The 17885-nt window shown below is 39.2% G+C and overlaps 1 protein-coding gene and 1 long non-coding RNA gene across 4 annotated transcripts; both read left to right on the top strand.

Annotated features, from left to right (window-relative positions):
- Positions 1–495: 495 nt before the first annotated feature.
- cygb1 (cytoglobin-1) lies at positions 496–10346 on the top strand. Of its 2 annotated transcripts, XM_011477869.4 has the most exons (4): positions 496–637; positions 727–863; positions 5050–5281; positions 9688–10346. In XM_011477869.4, the coding sequence occupies exons 2-4, from the start codon at positions 727–729 to the stop codon at positions 9850–9852; spliced, it is 534 nt and encodes a 177-aa protein (XP_011476171.1). In that variant the 5' UTR covers positions 496–637; the 3' UTR covers positions 9853–10346.
- A 1005-nt stretch (positions 10347–11351) lies between these two features.
- On the top strand, positions 11352–17777 carry LOC105354594 (uncharacterized). 2 transcript variants are annotated; one of them, XR_002290704.3, is made up of 4 exons: positions 11352–11563; positions 11644–11678; positions 12198–12271; positions 15683–17777. It is a non-coding gene; the product is annotated as an uncharacterized LOC105354594 (long non-coding RNA). The 2 variants fall into 2 exon arrangements; XR_909184.4 differs by lacking the exon at positions 11644–11678 and having other exon boundaries at positions 11388–11563.
- The last annotated feature ends 108 nt before the right edge of the window (positions 17778–17885 follow it).

Genomic DNA, 17885 nt, shown 5'->3' with positions numbered 1-17885 from the left:
CACACGTTTTTGGATTTTGGCTAAAAATAGCATAATCATTATTAAAAGATCACTTGGAACGCTTTTAAAACTGATCAAAGGATGACTGGAATGGGCATTTACAAAAAAACATCAAAACAAAACTCAAATAGGTGTCTTTTTTAATGGGAATGTCATCCCCTTTTCCTTTTATCTCACTCTTTTATCTCGCTCTATCTTTATTTACCTATTTTCCCAAAGATTGATATAATTTATGTTACCAATTATAGGCCTTTGTGAAAAAATATAATGTAATCTGTAGGTTTTGGATTGCTCTCTAGGAAAAAAAACTTGTTTCAATAACACTATGATTTTACACTTTAGCTAGAAGCACACAACGCTTGGATTTGTCGATGATCTCATTACGTTTTCATCAAATTCAAATCCTCCTTACCTCCAAAAGGTAAGGTGGACCGAGTGAGAAGCAGGGAGGTGGGAGGGAGGGTGTAAAAACAGAGCGTCCGGAGGCTCCTCCTCATTTTCTGTGTGTGTTTCTTGTGATTTCTCAGCCAGCTCCTCATTCCCGCTCAGAGGTAGACAGCAGGGACCCTCACTGGCCAGGGAAGAAGCAATATTCTGCCCTGTTTTCAACAAGTAGAAGGTGCAAACGAGGAAAAAGGTAGGAATTGTGTTTACTCTGGGGGAGGGGTGGTGTCAACAGCCCCTGCCTGCTGCATGTGCTCATCTCGCTCCACACTGGGTTTCCAGATGGAGAGGAAGCAGGGAGAGGTGGACCACCTGGAGCGATCGAGACCCCTGACAGACAAGGAGAGGGTGATGATCCAGGACTCGTGGGCAAAAGTCTACCAGAACTGTGACGATGCTGGAGTTGCCATACTTGTGAGGTATTCCGTTATTATTTACTTCATTTGTAGCTTAAAAACTGGGATTTATTTTAAAAATCCACCATATTTGTGTTGACTTTTATATGAAATCATAAAGGTTTTGCATCCCACTAAAATGCTGCGCTTCCTTCTAACCTGCAACTAAATAAGCATCTTAACCGGGTCAGAGTCCAGATTGAAGGAATTCGACTCATTGAAATGAAGAAAAAGATGTATTTTTTGTTGTCTCACCTGTTCCTGTTTCCCTAATCTAGTTCATCAAATAGTAACACCAAACGATAAACGTAATCCATCACTCAGACATCTTTGGCGCTTGGAGGATTCCTCCCTGTGGAGCAAGTCATGTTTTGAATGCCTGTAAGAAGGACCAGGCAACCTCCAGCAGGCAGTGTGCCTCCATCACCGCCAGAAAGACCTTTAAAAGTCTTTTTCTCCCCCTCTGAAGACAAGGCTGCTTTTTCCGTTGCTGTTGGGGGATTTGTTTGCATATATCATTGTCTATTTCAGAAGCCTTGACGTTGGGATTTGGGGGAAGAAACTGTGGAAGAAGTCAAACATCTGCAGGGATGAATGAAGCCTTTGAGGGTTTTTAGTACGTGACGAGATTCCCTGCATGGCACGGCATGCCTTTGTAATCCATACTGATTGCTTGTGAAAAGGAGTGACGTATCATTAACAGTGAAAAAAGTGTTGTGTTTTTTGATGAGTTGAAGAAAAGAATTGTAGCATATTCAGAATAATTTGTTCCCTACTGATTGTCCTGTAAACATAGTCTAATTCTGCTGCCCGAATACCCAGACATTTTTCTACCTACAGTATATTCCATTGCTAATACCCTGTAGCCCTCTGGAATTTGAGGAATGAGGACTGATCGGAAAATGCGACTCTAGGCATTTAATTTAGCTTTTTCTCTGGCTGTGAGAATGAATCCTGCTGTTCATCTGAACTTCAATGTTGATCCTGCAACCCTCTAGGAAACCTATAATATCTACAAAAGCTGGGGGGGCAGACAGTTGAAATTGGAAGCTGCCTCTACCTTCAGTCTCTAAAACTGTTTTTGAAAAAATATAAGCAGGATTAGAAGTCTACTGACCATGAAAAATTCTAATTAGGCCATTTATATGCAAGCAAAGATCATGCAATTATAGGACAGGGAGATTAAACACGGTGGCTCCTCATTAGTTTGCAGTGAAACTAGGAATACACCAGTCCAGCACTTTCAGACACCATCTGCCTCGCAGAGCAACTCCAACTAGTTCTGTTCCTTTTTTGCACGCAAAGCTCAGATTGAACAGAAAGAGCCCGGAGTGATCCTGATTTGATAAGCAGCAAAGCAGATGCTTTGGCCATCTTCCCGGCATGTTGAAGGGGAGGAAGTGTGAGGGTCCCCCTTTGATCATTTACAGTGACCCTTCCGAGCTGGGCCAAAGTCAAAGTACACATCTTTGAAGAAGCCGTCTCATCTTCGAAAGATCCCTGCTTGAATTGAGTTCGACAAAAGGATCAAAATGTTCAGTTGAAAAAGGAACAAGATGCATTTTCCATGCAGGAGTTACGAAATGTAGTTCCAGGAATACAAGAAAGAATCCGTTCACAGTAGCTCCAACAAGCAGTGACAGTTTTTTGCTGTCAAGATTAACATAGTCCCATAAACCCTGACCCAACCCACTTTTCTTAGAAGCAGCAGAAGTTGAAAATCAATTGAGAAGTGCAGTTTAGAACAGCTGTAAGCAGTGGTTACTTTATGCCTTAGTCACATCTGCCCTGACAGGTGGATACAGCCTTTTGGCAGGTGAAAAATGGGCAAACCTGTACACTGGTGGCCCGCATACAATTTTAAGGTCGTATACCTCTCAGTGAACCCGTAGAGCAGGGATGCTCATTACGTCGCGATCGACCGGTTGATCTTCAAGGACATGAGGATAGACCGCAGGCCAAGAAAGATAAATAACCAAAAAAATAAAAATGTACCTCTAAAAAATCCATCAGCGAATCAAAATCCTCGCAGAGAGGTACAGGACTTGATTGATTATATATATATACACACACACACACAGGTAGATCTTCAAGATGTTGTCGTCTCAAAAGTAGCTCACATGCCAAAAAAGTATGAGCGCCCCTACCGTAGAGCAAAAGTGTTCATGCACGTTTTTCTATGGGCATGTCGTGGGGCGACAGGTTGAGATGCAGCAGCGGTGTATGGATTTTTCTTTTTTTCTACCCCTCCAAAAGCTGTGTACTGTGTAAGCAACCCGTTACTGCTGTTCACATTACATGTGCTCTGTGCATGCAGCCTGACTGTTACAAATGAGGTAATCACAGATTCAGATTGTAGTTTGTATGAGCACTTCCTACAGCCACTTACCATATTTTTCAAACTACAAGTTGCAGCAGCCAAAAAATGCACAATAAAGAATAAAAAAACATTTATAAGTCACATGTCTGGGAGAAAAGTGTAACACTTCTGAACAAATTCACTAAGACCGGCGTAATGCTGCTTCCACACTGAATGCAAATCATGTCTCTTTGTCAACATACGCCAAATTCGATGCTCAATGTTTGACCAAAAAGGTGTTGATAAACTAGATGCGCCTGTCGAGTGTGGGAGGAGCTTCAGTCAAGTTTTTAGCCTCATCGCTACATGGTAGCATTGACTGGATTTCTTGTTTACAATGCATAGAAGACACTGATAATTTTGAGAAATCACATTTATTTATTTTGAAGAGCTCTGCAAAAGCATTGCTAAACACGTCTCCATTTCTGGGTCCATGAGATCATTCAGTCTGTTTTTTTACGGCAATCACTGTAGAAAGAGCAGCATTTCCGTGAGATCAGAAAGGAGCCTGTACTTGCACCTTGCTAATGACTATTACGCTCAGGAGTGAATTTGCCTCAGGGTGAGCGTGACACTGACAACGACAACGAAGGAGAGACTGAGAGAGTGTGGCGAAGAATGTCTGGCGCTATTCCAATCCGACACTGAGGAGGAAGACTTCCATAGTTTCAGTGGACAGGAGGAAGATGAAGAAAGCTCTCAGTGACTTTTACGTTCATGTTTTTTAAACCAACCCTGTTAGTGCTGTGTTACGGTGTGTCACTGTTGTGGAAGAAGACTTCTGGCGCACGCAGAGGCGCATGCTGTTCGGACCGTCAGAGCCTCCAGAGTGGGTTTATAAAGAATCATTCATCATTCTTCTGGGGGAAACCTTCTTGTATCACCGTTGTCTTTCACTCTGTATAACAAACATAAACTCACACCCCCAACACACTTTCGCTGCTCTTGCTCTCACTCCATCTTGCGCTGCACGCATGCTCTCCCCTCCTTCCACTGTAGCTCCCTGCTCCTTCTTACACACGCCTGCGGTTTCATCACATACACATCCTCAATCTACAACACAGTCTGGCAACCTGGGGGTTAGCCCCGCCTTCAGTCCCTAAGACTAATGGGAGGTGGGGAATCGTGGGTGTAAAGTTCCTCACCATGAATGAGAGGGCTATAAGCAGAAGTAGCGTCCATGCTGTTTTGCTGATTGTAGGTATGTTCAACTAAATAGGCTTATAAGTTGGAGAGGAGATGTAAGCTGGGTCTTTGCTTGCTCCTCATCTGAAACTGATCGGAGTCGTGCAGTAAGCTACTGCGACATAACAGCTGGATTGTTATAAATAGTTTCAATGTGGACACATACTGCTCATGGATGAGTGCAGCTTGTGTATGTACAAAATGGTTAATCCTTAAAAATATAATGGGTGCGCCTTGTAATCAGGTGCTCTCTATAGCCCGGAACGTACGGTACATTATATTTACAGATACTTCATGATACAATACCACACGCACAAAAATGGTACTTTTCAGCTTCATGACGTCCCTTAGGATGGTTGTACAAGCCTCAAGGTAACTGCAAAACACACCTACACTCCCTTTAAGATGCAGCCGCTCCACACACCCAGACAACCCAAAAACCCACAGCATCCGTAAAGGTGCATGTGACCAAGGCATTAAATGGTTTTCAGTTCAGACATGAGAGGTAGTCTTTACTCTTTTTCCAGCTTAAAAAATGTTAATGAGTTTGCTAAATCAAGCTGGACCTCAGTAAAGACTGATCCTGTGAAACAAGAGTAGCTTTCCTCGAAATACCCACCCCTCTGTATGTCTGTTATTAACCTCTAAATGTCTTATTCCACACAGGCTTTTTGTGAATTTCCCCTCATCCAAGCAGTACTTCAGCCAGTTCAAGCACATCGAGGATGCAGAGGAGCTGGAAAAAAGTTCCCAGCTCAGGAAACACGCCCGCAGAGTAATGAACGCCATCAATACGCTGGTGGAGAGCCTGGACAACTCAGACAAGGTCTCCTCAGTGCTGAATGCAGTGGGTAAGGCTCACGCAATCAGACACAAGGTGGACCCAGTATACTTTAAGGTAAGAGACTTTCAGACACAACAAGAGTCCTTGTTTAAAAATAATACAACCTTTGGAAAATTGAAGGAATATGGAACTTGACATTTTAATTGGTAATATCAAAAGGTTTTGATGATCTTTCTCACAAAAAAATCATATTTTTGATTATATTTTTTAAGCAAACTTTAATTAAAGTGAGGTGTGTATGAATTTGTTTTTCTACAAGAGAAATAGTGCAATAAAGAGAGGAAGTACGTGCAGGTGAAACAAAGATTTCAAGTAAGCAACAGAAAAACAGCTCACAGTGCAATTTATGAAAATGATGGAAATGTATCTTTTGTTAAATGTGTTGTAAAGATCTGAAGGATATTATCATTACTTATATAGGATCAATTTTACACAAAATCTGTTTTTCGATTTGTTCCTTTTTTCTGTTCATGCCACCCTAATGAACACATGTTGCTACTGTATGGCAGGCATGTATTAAGTCCGGCCTATGGGCCAAATGTGGCTTCTTTCATAAAATTAATAATATGCAGCCTCTGGCATTTTCTAGAAACTAAGTGTTTGATTTCTTGATTGTGGTTAGCTAACCTCATTCATTATCTTCTAAACCCATTGTTGTCCCTTTTGGGGCTGACTGAGGGCTGCAGGGGCCTATGCTACACTTGTGGATGGAGGCAGGGGACATCCTGGACAGGTTGCCATATTGTTGCAGGGACACAAACCACACACCCTTGCACACTCACTTTCACAAGGGACAGTTTAGACAATTTAGGGACAATTTAGAGTAACCAATTGACCTATGACCCCCATTGATGATCTGTTTCTGGTCCCCAAGCTGGGACTTAAACAGTGGGCCTTCTTGTTGAGAGGCAAGAGCGCTAACCACTGTTTCACTATACAGCCTCTGGCTAACATTAAGCCATTGTAAACCTGTGGCAACACTGTAGTGGGACAGTGTTGCCGCTGTCTGTGACACTTTCTTGCTCATTTCTAAGATGTCAATTGTTGACAGTGAGTGCCGCTGCTTTAAGGACAAGTGGAAACTGCTTTATATTTTCAGTAATTTTTTCAAACAACTCTGTCAGCATATGTCAAGAGTCTGCTGTTTTTATGAAGTTCAATATGAAAAGTTCCTACCAGACGAGACACGCTAACTACGACAAGAAAGCTGGGAGTTAAAGTTGCTAAAAATTGATGAATTGACAGTACTTTTGGTAAAAAAAAATTTGGACATATTTGCTTTCTACAGTGGCGGACCATGCAAAACACACCTGGGCCTTCAGTAGTGCTATGTCTGAATCACTCAACCCCTCATTAACCATTTTACGATGCAGAAACGAGCTTTTCATTGCTTATTGAAAATTCCTGTAGCCACAATAAATGCCTTTAAATAAACTGAATAAACAAAATAGTTAACAAATCTCGTTTTGCAACTGAAGACAAAATCCATCCTCCTCTCTTTCCTTAAAAATAGTTTGATCACCCCGTCATGTAGGTTATCACGCTTTAGTTCCATCAAGAAGTCTTTTTCTATTGTCACCAGGGCCAGTGCTGAGAGCCGAGTCTGTCCAGTTGTGTTTTTGCGAAAGTTTTAATTCACTTGTGAGCCGAAAATGTCCGCTCGACAGACGCAGTGGACACGGGGATGGTCAGCGCCAAACACACAAATCTGTCGTGATCTCACTCAGATTTTTCTGATGAATGATGTCAAGGACATCAGCGGGAGATTTTCCTGCAAAATCGTCCATGCAGTACATTACAGTCAGCTCTGTTTTTAGCTCAGTTAAAAAAGTGCTTCGTCAAAATACTGTGATGTTGCCTGAGCCTGCTAGAAGGCCCTGCTGACACCAACTCAAAATCTGATTGGTTGAAAGAAATGAATGACTGACATTGATTTTGCAATACGGGATCTTCGGAATGTATAATGAAGGCCTCTTTAGCCTCAACCCTGCATGGCAACAAAGGACAGCGGAAATGCGATTGAATGAATGTCAGGGAAAATGGTTGTAACTCCAACATTTCCAACCAAATCTGGCTGTTTTTGCTAAAAGTTTAGATCCCTGCTGTACAAACCCATGCGGTACAGCATTTGCAGGAGATTTGGTCCAATCTTGAAAGTGCAGTGTGAAAAAGAAATCAAGCCAATCAAAAGCATGCAATGCAGTGTTGGGATCATTGACTGTAAATGAGAACAGAACTGAGTAACCCGTCCCTCCTCGCTTTCCAAATAGAAAGTACCCGCCGGTCCAAAAAAGCCATTATCCCATAGACTTCTATTGAGAAAAAAAACAGCTATTACATAGACATTCTATTTGTCAAAATAATCCTTTTTGCTCTGCTACCTTTTTTCTAACATGTTCTTGCTAATTCTATTTTTTTTAGGATTTTTGTCCTGTAGTGGAAATTATTTAAGTTATAAACGTTCAAAATGTTTGGTTGACAGATCTCGGACCAGCCAGTCACTGGTTCTGATGTTGTCTGGCTCCAATATGGCGACGTCCAACATTGTGAAAAAATAGCGACTGAATTAACTACAACCTCCCTCGGCCTACTTTTCATACAGTCCATGGGTGGAATGCTCCGTCCAATCAAGTTGGGTTTGCCAGACTACCCCAATGTGAACAATCTAAAGATATGCTACTCCAAGTTCTTAGATGATATATCGGAAAAATTTTTAAATACTCTGTTTGAGAACTGGAGCGTGACATCACCTATAGAAAATGGCTCACTTCAGGCTCCAACACAAATAAGTCAACTCAGTTACCACTTTTTTCAGGAGTGAGGCTGTTGGAAGTCTACATTCCAACCACTTTAAAGTGGGCAACAGGAAATCTGTCAATCAAACGCTCAATGTGAGACCACATACTTTTTTTGAGGCAACTCATTGGCCAGTTTATAACTTGAATAATTTCTATAGGATAAGGAATCTGTCAATATTCACAAAGACAAAGTTGTGCACAAATTAATAATTTTCACACATGGGTATTAAAGTTTATTTATTAAACTGACATAAAATAGAAATTTTAATGTTTGTATGTTATTGATCCCATAACAGGGAAATTATTATTTGTGCGCAACTTTGTCTTTATGAATACATTTATTATTGACAGTTTACTCACCCAGTAAATTTCCATTACAAAAGAAATATGAAAATATGAAACAAAAAATATTAGATTAGCAAGACAAATTAAAAAATGGTAGCAAAGTGAGAAGTGTAAATCTGAATGACTCAGCACTGGTAATAATGATGGTTACTCTATTTATCCCACTATGGGGAGATTGTCCTCTGTGTTTGGCCCATCCCCTGGGGGTGTTGGGGTGATTGCCCCAATGCCATTGCTTGCTTGCTTGTTCCCCCTGGGAATTGAACCCTTGTTTCCTGCATGGAAACCAGGACGGGTTGAAGGACGGGTTACTCAGTCAGACAAATGCTCAGGGTCTTGCTCTAGGACACTTAAACCCATGAAACAAACCGGCAATTCTCTAAACAGGGGCCAACCACTATACCTCTGCTCCACGGCTGCCCCGCTCCTGAATAATGACACATCAGTTTTGTTCTACTCACTACTGAGTGCTCTATATAGGGCGTTTACCATTTTGTCTGGGTATCTAAATCTATAATTCCAATTTCCAATTTCCAGTGCCATAGAAATTTCCCACAAGTCACTGTGAAAAAACAACGAGCATCGATGCTCACTAGATAGGCAAATAAAGACCACAATGGGTTTAAAAAAAGGTGAAAAAATATTCAAAAAAATTCGGATTTTCAAAAATTTATTTTACTTTACTTTCTCTAAACCATCTAAGTTTTCATCATCAGAGTTGTGAGAATGTTGTCCGAAATGCTTTTTAAAGGCCATCGCACTGCATAGTACCGTCCTATGTCTATATAGCTTTTATCCTCCATTAGCCTCTTAAATAAAGGTATGTAACTAAAGGCATCGCCCTCCACTGATGAGGGGTTAAAACCCAATTTTTAAAATTGTACTCTTATTTAAACTGGGCCCAATCACCACTCCTTTTTGCATGCTTGATTAGTTTAATTAAAAGTTGCTTTACCATTCCCTAATCTTTTATTAGCCAAGGCCGAGTCATACCAAAGACTTTAAAATTGGGACCCAATGCCTCCCTGCTTGACATTCAGCATTAAGGGGTTGGATTGGGGGGGGTTAAACCACCAAATGGTTCCCGAGCGCAGCTGTGTCTGCAGCTCACCACTCCCCCAGGGTATGGGTCAAAAGCGGAGAACAAATTTCGCACACCTAGGTGTGTGACAGATAGTGGGACTTTTTCTTATTCATACTTATACTAACTTTTCTTATTCATTTTTTGAAGATTAAAAATATGAGAGTGGAGAGAAAATCTGCATTATGGGATCCTTAGTAAATCCTCAGTAAATTCACGTTTGCATGTGTGTTCAGATTCTGAGCGGTGTAATTCTGGAAGTCCTGGGAGAAGCATATCCACAGGTGATGACGGCAGAAGTGGCTTCAGCATGGACCAACCTACTGGCTATACTTTGCTGCAGCATCAAGGCTGTCTATGAGGAACTGGGCTGGCCGCACCTCTCCAACTCAACCAGCTGAGGCATTTTTCAGGAAGCTTTTCAAAACTCCCTGTAAACTAGTCAGGAATCGACTGACTCTAATCTGGGAATCCAGTACAGTATAATCTATGATAATCATGGAAAAGTACACAGTATAGTCAACAGTAAGAACAAATACTGTGCCATTTTTAAGGCTAGCAGTGTGTTCATGAGGAGGGATCTTTAAATTTATACTGTTATAAATGCCTGACACTTTTAAAGGATTGAACAAAGAACATGCATGGACCCGATCATTTTTGAGAAGTCACATTTGACCTGAGTGTGCCTTCCACTGAATGTTTATATGTGGAGAAGAAAATGTAAACAGCTTTCTTTCTAAATATTCAAAAGTTTTTCAGGTGTACTTTGCCCATCCGTTCGAATTCACTCGTATCCAAACAATCAAACATTTATACCGTTTTTTTGTATCTGTTGTTTTTTTTTTGCATTTGTATTTACAATCAAGTATAGATTGGAATAAACGGGTAAAAATAACCCTGGATTTTGATGTACTTTTCTGTGTTTCTTCACACAATTACACCTTTCTTTTTCTCTTCGTTGGCCCACTGCTCTGTTATTTCAAAAGAGTCAGGAGTGCTAAGAATAAGTGGCTTAACTGCTGACATTCCTCCTGAGTCCCCATTTAGCACAATGATCTCGCTTTTAATCCTGTAAAGCCCACTACATCAAAAATTGACCGAAAATTTTATAAACTCTTTGATGAGATCTACAAAAAATATTTTCAATATCATTTTTCATGAGACATAGATGGTATCAATTGGGTGGTTTTGTAAGTGTTTGCTCCAAACAATGTTACTTTAAAAGGCAAAAACATTAACATGAGTCACGGGGCTGCAGGACGGGCGAAGGCAAGGGACACCTCGGACAGGGAGCCAGTATGTCACAGGGCCACAATCACACACCCATACAAACTCACATTCACACCTATGGACAATTTAGAGTAACCAATTAACCTGTGAAGCATGTTTTTGGACATACAAACTCCACACAGAAAGGTCCCCCCATTGATGTTCTGTTACAGGTCAGGCCCTTCTACTGCCCCTAGTGGAATGATGATGAAGTACAGAGCAGAAAACATGGGCCTGGTTTTTAAGGAAAGTATAAACAATGCTAATGAGACAGGGATCTCAGAAATGTGTATATCAAATTTTGACATGTCGTAAACAGAATTAAAAGAGTTTGTTGGAACCCTGTACAGAAAATCACAATTACAAAGTAGGGATGAGACCTTCCTGAACAGGACTTAAAAAGCCCACAGCAAATCTCAGATGTACCTTACCCAGTAATACTGTGATAAATAATCCTAAAATGTTGGGGGGAAATTATTTTGAAAGCTAATATAGATTTTAAACTAATGTGCTGACATCATGATGGCCTGAATTGATTTTCGAATAGCAAAGCAGTGTGCTCTGTTTACCTCCACCAGTAAAAATCCAACCTGGTCCTTGATCCTACCTAATCCTTTATGTTAATCTCTTCTATTATGTGAAAGCGCCGTGGCAGACTAGTCTGACTGTTACACCACGAATTTTGCCTTATGTCACCCTGGCCTTTCAATAGTGTTTGAGTTTTTGGATTAGTAGCAGTCTGAAAGCTGAAGATCCTCGGACTAGAACCATGTGCACAACTATGATGGTTCTCACCACAATCGCTCTTATCCTGAGGCAGATGTTCTCCAATAAAATCAAACCGTAAGTACCTACCACGAGCATCTTTCAGTATCAGTACAAGTATGTGAGGTGTTTTTACTATTATATTTTTTTTTCAAAAGCTCCCCCTTTTTGGATAAGACACCTTAGAGAAAAGGTAAACACATTACATAAATTATATAAAATGCTTCTATCCAAATCCATTCTGAGAACAATACACACATTCACCATGAAAAACAGAAAGGAAAACTACATTTCATGTGTGGGAGAGAGTGTGAGAGAAAAGAAAAGGACTTATCTGTATCAATAATTTGAAATATAATGAGCACTGTGTGGATTAAGTGGCTGGCTAACTAACAACCGTGAATTCCTGCACTTTCTAAAGGAGAAATGAATGGGGGAGAAAATAAATCAGCGCTCTTGAGTTCAGAACTACTAAGTGCCTCAAAGTGCAATCTCTTCGACCCTCTGGACCTACTCTCACTGCAATAGAACACAGTGACACGAGGGCATCGCGCTGTGGAGCGTGGCCACATCTGGCTGTTGTGATTAATTGCTGTTAAAGTGCAAAATGTTCATTTATAAAGTCCTCCATCATGCATTCAGCTCAGTGCTGAACATATTGGATCTAATAGAGAGTTTAGGTTTTACATGGAGTTTGTTTTTTCTTGTCCAGGCAAAAAGAGGATGACGATACAGGAATGCCGTACATGAAAAGTAATGGAGCGGTACACTGTGAAAAATGACAAGGTAAGAACGTTTAATATGGAGGGGCGGGAGGGGGCAAAAGACTTTGGATGGGTGGTTTTTGTTTAATTGTATAATTAATCTAAATTAAAAATACAGATGCAACAATGCAAGATACAATACAAGATTTCTTGAGGAAAACAACAACAAAAACAAATCATGGCACACACACTTTACAGAAGGATAAATCCCAGCTTTTTAGCCCTGTCCCTTCCGTTGGTTGATATGCCGGGTTAGGGCTAAAACGCCGTCTTGATTACTTTGTGTGGCCCGCAATCCTGGACTGCGAGGACCATTTTGTTTTCGTAGGTATTCTGTGCCTTGGAGCAAAACATTTCGCCCCTTAAAAAAACCCCAAAACTGACAAAACCTTGTGACAAAAATTTTGACATAGTAAACAACCCTCCAAGAAAAAAGCAAACTGGGCAAGGGTGAGGCAGAGTGAAGTCAAAACAGGCAACGGTCAAACTACACGAAGGTATAAACAGAAAGGTAACGCTCAGACTGTCAGCAAATGCAAAACAAGACTTCGCATAAAGCAAATCCAGGTGCCTGGTTAATGCAGAACAGCTGGCGTAAGGTCCAGGAACAGTCGGCTGGGGCTGATGGGAAATGTAGTAAAGATGTGAAACCAAGTTCAGGATATTGCTCTCTCTGGTGGTCGGAAAGGGGAGAAATAAGCTTGAGCCCTGACACATGGATATCCAAAGGAAGTTTTGAAATGATTATGGGATAGCCAAAGCACCAATGATTTACCGGTCATTTTGTGGCAAAATTTGATGATTTTCACATCTACCCACAATATAGGAAAAGGAAACTTTAGTTTGAGATACCTTCACAAAATGTCACGCATTCCACCAGCTTTATTTAACAACCACAATGACCATGAAATATTCGCCACCCCCAGGCAACTTTTCGATTGTAAAAGGAAGGCAAAAAACTCAACAATACACCTTCATTTGGTCTGGTTTGCTTTCACTCCACTGACCAAATCCCTGCAAAGTCTCCTAAGGAGAAATATCAATTGTTTTCTGAGTTTGGAGGAACTTTCACACTGTCCGGAGAATCCAATGAAATAGCTTCTGCTGAGGAGCAAACAGTAAAAGAGCTCTTTACACGGGGGTTTGCGTATGAAGAATTTCCTACTGTTCACTAAGAATTGTTTAAAAAGAAAGAAAACTATTATTTTATGTCACTTTAAGACAGACATTTTAAGTTTGATGGGTTTTAAAAAAACAAACATTTTTTGAAGACTATAAAATCTATCAATGATGACCTTATTGCCACTTTGTACACACTAAGACTGTGTAAATTCACCCTCCCAGCGTATTTTCTACATCACAAAAAGGCTTTTTTCTAGCATTTTTTCAACTGTTTTTAATTCACAATGATTTGAATAAAGAAATACACCGAAATGCAGTTTTAAGCTTAATTTTCTTTATATACCATATGTCGTCCATCATCAGAAAAATGGCACAAGAACTTGTTAAAAACACCAAAAACATACTTTTTATCAGGATGGGTAATTAAGACATAAGGGGAAAAGGTTAAGGAAAAGGATTAAAGTTAAGGGATGGAACTGAGATTCAGCATCAGTCTTTTGAAATTTAAACTGAGGGAGGTTTGCGTGTGCAAAAGTGGAGCAGTGAAGGGCTGCAGAAGCACAGATGCATGAAGAGCGAAGATGCCTGTCCCACATTTGCTTTTTAAGTTCCGCTCGCACTAAATGATTCAGAGGCAGAACAACAATCCCTCATTTCTTTGTGGGGTTAATGATGAACGCATTACCTTTTTTCTTGGTTTTTAGCCACACACAGGAGTGAGATATGATAGTAAAATATTTAGGTGTGTGTGTGTGTGTGTGTGGTCCACTGAGCTCAAAGATGTTCAATATGTTGCTCTTGACGGCTCAAATGGCTGAGTCACAGCAATTAGTCGTTGTTGGACTTGTATTTTTCCTAAAATAGCAACGCACTGCACTTAGAATGTTGCTGTCTGTCTAAAAAAGTGCAAATTTATGTTCAGGAGATTAAAAAAAACAACCCTTTTTTTTCAAAGTAGCTGGCATTTCATTCTTTTTTTTGGCAGAAAACAAAAGACGATTCAAAATGTCACTAAATGCTGAAAAGTACAAACGCAAAAGGATATATTTTTGTCCGTTAAATGTGGGTTTGCTGTTAAATGGTTTGCTGATAGCTGTTGATTTGGCTTCACCATTAACAATCTCTAAATATGTAAAGAGACGGGTTGTTTTGACACATTTTTGGAAAATTTCACCTCATCTGAAGAAAGATGGATGCACTCAAAAAATGTTAGGATTTTTAGAATAACAGGAACTTACAAATGAAATGTACGCCCACCCGCAGGGAAGTAGTTATAATGCAACAGATCTGTCGAAATGATTTATATTTTAAAAAAGCAGAGAAAGCAAACATCCATCCCCAATGATGCATAAATTCAACACCAGGAATCAAAATATTTGCGCTAATGTCTTAATGCCAGATGTTGAAACAGATTCTCCTTTTGTACCGCATGGTGATGGAGTCAGTAAAGGTCAGTTATTGAAAAAATTATCAGATTTATAACTTTTTGAAAGGATACAAAGTGTGGAAATGTTTGCCCCACATTTTGAGTATTCAGTGCTGCTCCAGTGCAAAATGATAAATGATTCAGAAGCAGAACAACAACTCCTCAACGCTTTCGAGGGTTGTTTTGAATACATTTCATCCTTGCAGCCACACTACACAGTAAAGAATCGCTACAGTTCTGTGCAGCCAAACAGACTGGGTTCCTATATTTTATTGTTAATCTTTGATTTGTTATCTGAAGCTTTTTGCAAAGTGTGTTAATGTCTGTGAAGACGCTCATTCATCCAGGTTGATTCCATCGCATTAGTAGGTTTAAAAATTGTCATCTGGACTTGGTTTTTTGTGTGTTGATGCTTTTTAGCCTGTTTTTTAGTCATTTTTCATGTGAATTTGTGCTCTGCTTTCTGAACAAATCCCCTTTTGTGCATCTTTAAACTCCTCTTAAGGATTTCGACCTATCCTCACCTAACTCCTTGAGCATTATTGGGAAGCTACTTGGGAAAAAATGTAGGTTTTAAAGATTGTCGATTTTTAACAGCATTAGCGTGGCGCGCTCACAAAAGTGGAATTTTTTCCGTATTGCATGCATATTTTTCCACTGGAATATTGTGAAAATTTAAAACATGAATCCTCGACTAAAGCTGAAGAAAATGATACAACATACGATATGAATATATTCGGAATATGAGAATGTTTAACAAAAAAACTAAACCAAAACTATGAATTTCAACCATTTTTCTGTGTTGCTCCTTTTACATTTTATACATTATATAATACTTTAAGAATGTTTTAAAAATTTTTTTACTTTTTCATTTGATCTTCACAGCACACCACCATCCAGAGGAAAAAGGTGACCCACAGGAAAACAAGAGGGCCTGTGCTGATCAGTTCTTTGCTGCATCTGCCTCATAACTCTGTCATGACTGGAGCAGGAAGCTGCAGCTGAGTCAGCGGGTCAAGCCAGCAGCACCTGACAAATTTTGAATTTATGACATTGCTGTAAGTTTCAGAAATGAATTGTGACTTACTTAAGGGGGGTTGACTTAAGGTCACAGACTAAATAGGATGCTTTATTACACTGATGTTGTCATTGATGGAAAGCAGCTCACACAAAGTTATTCTCCCACAAAAGCCCTTTCTTCTGCCCTGCCTGAAAGGCTTTGTTTGCTGGATTTACACACGCAACATCAAAGAAAAGTAAAAGCTTTTAATTTTTTTAAACATTGCATTTGAGCTTGCTTCTTCTTCTCCTGTGGGACTGAGAGTTTGTGTTCAAATCTGACCAAACAATGCAGAAAAATTAAAGAAAAAAAATGAATCCAGGAGATTAGATCCATGATATAGGTGTAGTTTAAAACCAGGGATACTCTCAGGTAAAAAAAATTTGACCTTTTGTCTACAATCTTTTTATGCAAAGTCATGCTGGCAGAGCTTGAAGCTGCTTTATGAACCTTTGACCGACATTCTGTCTTTGCTTGGTGTCTTTTTTTCCACACATGTTGCAACAACAGGCACCAAACAGTCTTTCCCAGCCCGATAGAAGGAATTAAAATGTAAACACACATTAAGTGGTCTCTTATAAGTGACAGAAATGTGCCTCAACATGTAAATTATTTTCTAGAAATCTTTGTTTTTTTTTACTCCAGTGATAAATATTTTCATGTTATTTAATTGGAATCCTCTTAGGAAATCCCAAGTGCCGAGATTTAACATAGTAGACATTTTAAAGTATTTGTTCTCTAACAGCGATGGAATTTCCTTCTTCTTCCTAGAGAGAATGTCAACATATGCACCAAAAATTATCAGCTGACATTGGTTTTAATAAATTCCAGAAGAATTTGATTACAAACCAACGTCAAAATACAAAATATGATCCCTAGGACATTTATTCTGGCAATACAATCAAATGATCTTATTTGTATAATCATAATTGTGGATAATTGAATTAACTGAAACTGAAATGCAATTTTCTTAAACTAGTAGTGACAGCCTAATCAACAACTGTTTAGGACTTTTTTATTTAATTTTTTTTGCTTAGAGCACAAATACTTGTTTTGCCACCAAAAGAAATCATCAACAGGAATATTTTCATGTTGGACTCCTTTGTGGGTTAATTCCAAATACTGAAAAAGTTTGTTTTGTCTTTGTTTTGATGCAGGGTGTTGTAGAGAATGTGTGACAGAAACATTCATTTGTCAAGTGGCCCTCGTGCATTTTTTTCAGTGACTTCATAGCCTGATTTCAGCCACAAGCCACATGGATGTGACTGAATTACATCTCCCTAGCAACACTACTCACAGAGGATGTTTATTCAGCTGTTTTATTTGTACCGGGGGTGGAAAAAACTACCAAAAAAGCTCCCAGCTAATTCATTTACCATCTTAATGATATGTCTTTGAACATGTAAATATTAAAAATAACATTATATCAATTATAAAAAAAATACATTTATCAAATGTATCAAAGCCAAACTCACCTTGAGTCCATAGTTTATAAGGCCAGTGTTTGCTGATTAAGATAATTTAGGAGAGTTTACCTTAAGGTCAAAGGACAAAAACTAACAGCTGCATTCCATTTTTTCACTTCAATGAACACAGTTTAGTTGCGGGGTTTTGCAGTGTAAAAATGTATTCCTTCTTGTTATCATTTAATTGCAGCATTCGTGTCATTTAATGTGTTTTTTTCATATTTTTTTGAAGGTTCGGCAGAACTGTTGCCATTTTATTTTGAAAAGCAAATGTACTGAACAATTCTCCCTGTTTTGCTTCAGTAAAGTTATATAAACATTGTAATGGAATAGAATAGAACAGGATAGAAATAGAAATAGAAAAAGAAATAGAAATAGAACAGAATTAGAATAGAATTGTATTATTCCCACAAAGGGGAAATTACTGCTTACTTATAAAATAAAACTTATAAACGAACCAACTCAGATGACCCTTTATTGAAACTTGACATCACCTTTTTTCTTTTCTTTTTTTTAATTTTATTATTTTAAGGTTCATACAAGGTTTAAATGTTTACTGGGT

The sequence above is a fragment of the Oryzias latipes genome, chromosome 8 (genome assembly GCF_053564925.1).
Source record: "Oryzias latipes strain Hd-rR chromosome 8, Olatipes_Hd-rR_3.1".
NCBI classification, from domain to species: Eukaryota; Metazoa; Chordata; class Actinopteri; order Beloniformes; family Adrianichthyidae; genus Oryzias; species Oryzias latipes.
Note: the sequence above shows the minus strand (reverse complement) of the source record. Positions and strands in the feature narration are given on the sequence as shown.

Bases quoted from the DNA above. Each gene is read 5' to 3' on its own strand.
- cygb1 (XM_011477869.4), top strand. From the start codon at position 727: ATGGAGAGGAAGCAGGGAGAGGTGGACCACCTGGAGCGATCGAGACCC. The intron at 864-5,049 runs GTATTCCGTTAT...TATTCCACACAG, and splicing joins GGAGTTGCCATACTTGTGAG to GCTTTTTGTGAATTTCCCCT. The intron at 5,282-9,687 runs GTAAGAGACTTT...ATGTGTGTTCAG, and splicing joins TGGACCCAGTATACTTTAAG to ATTCTGAGCGGTGTAATTCT.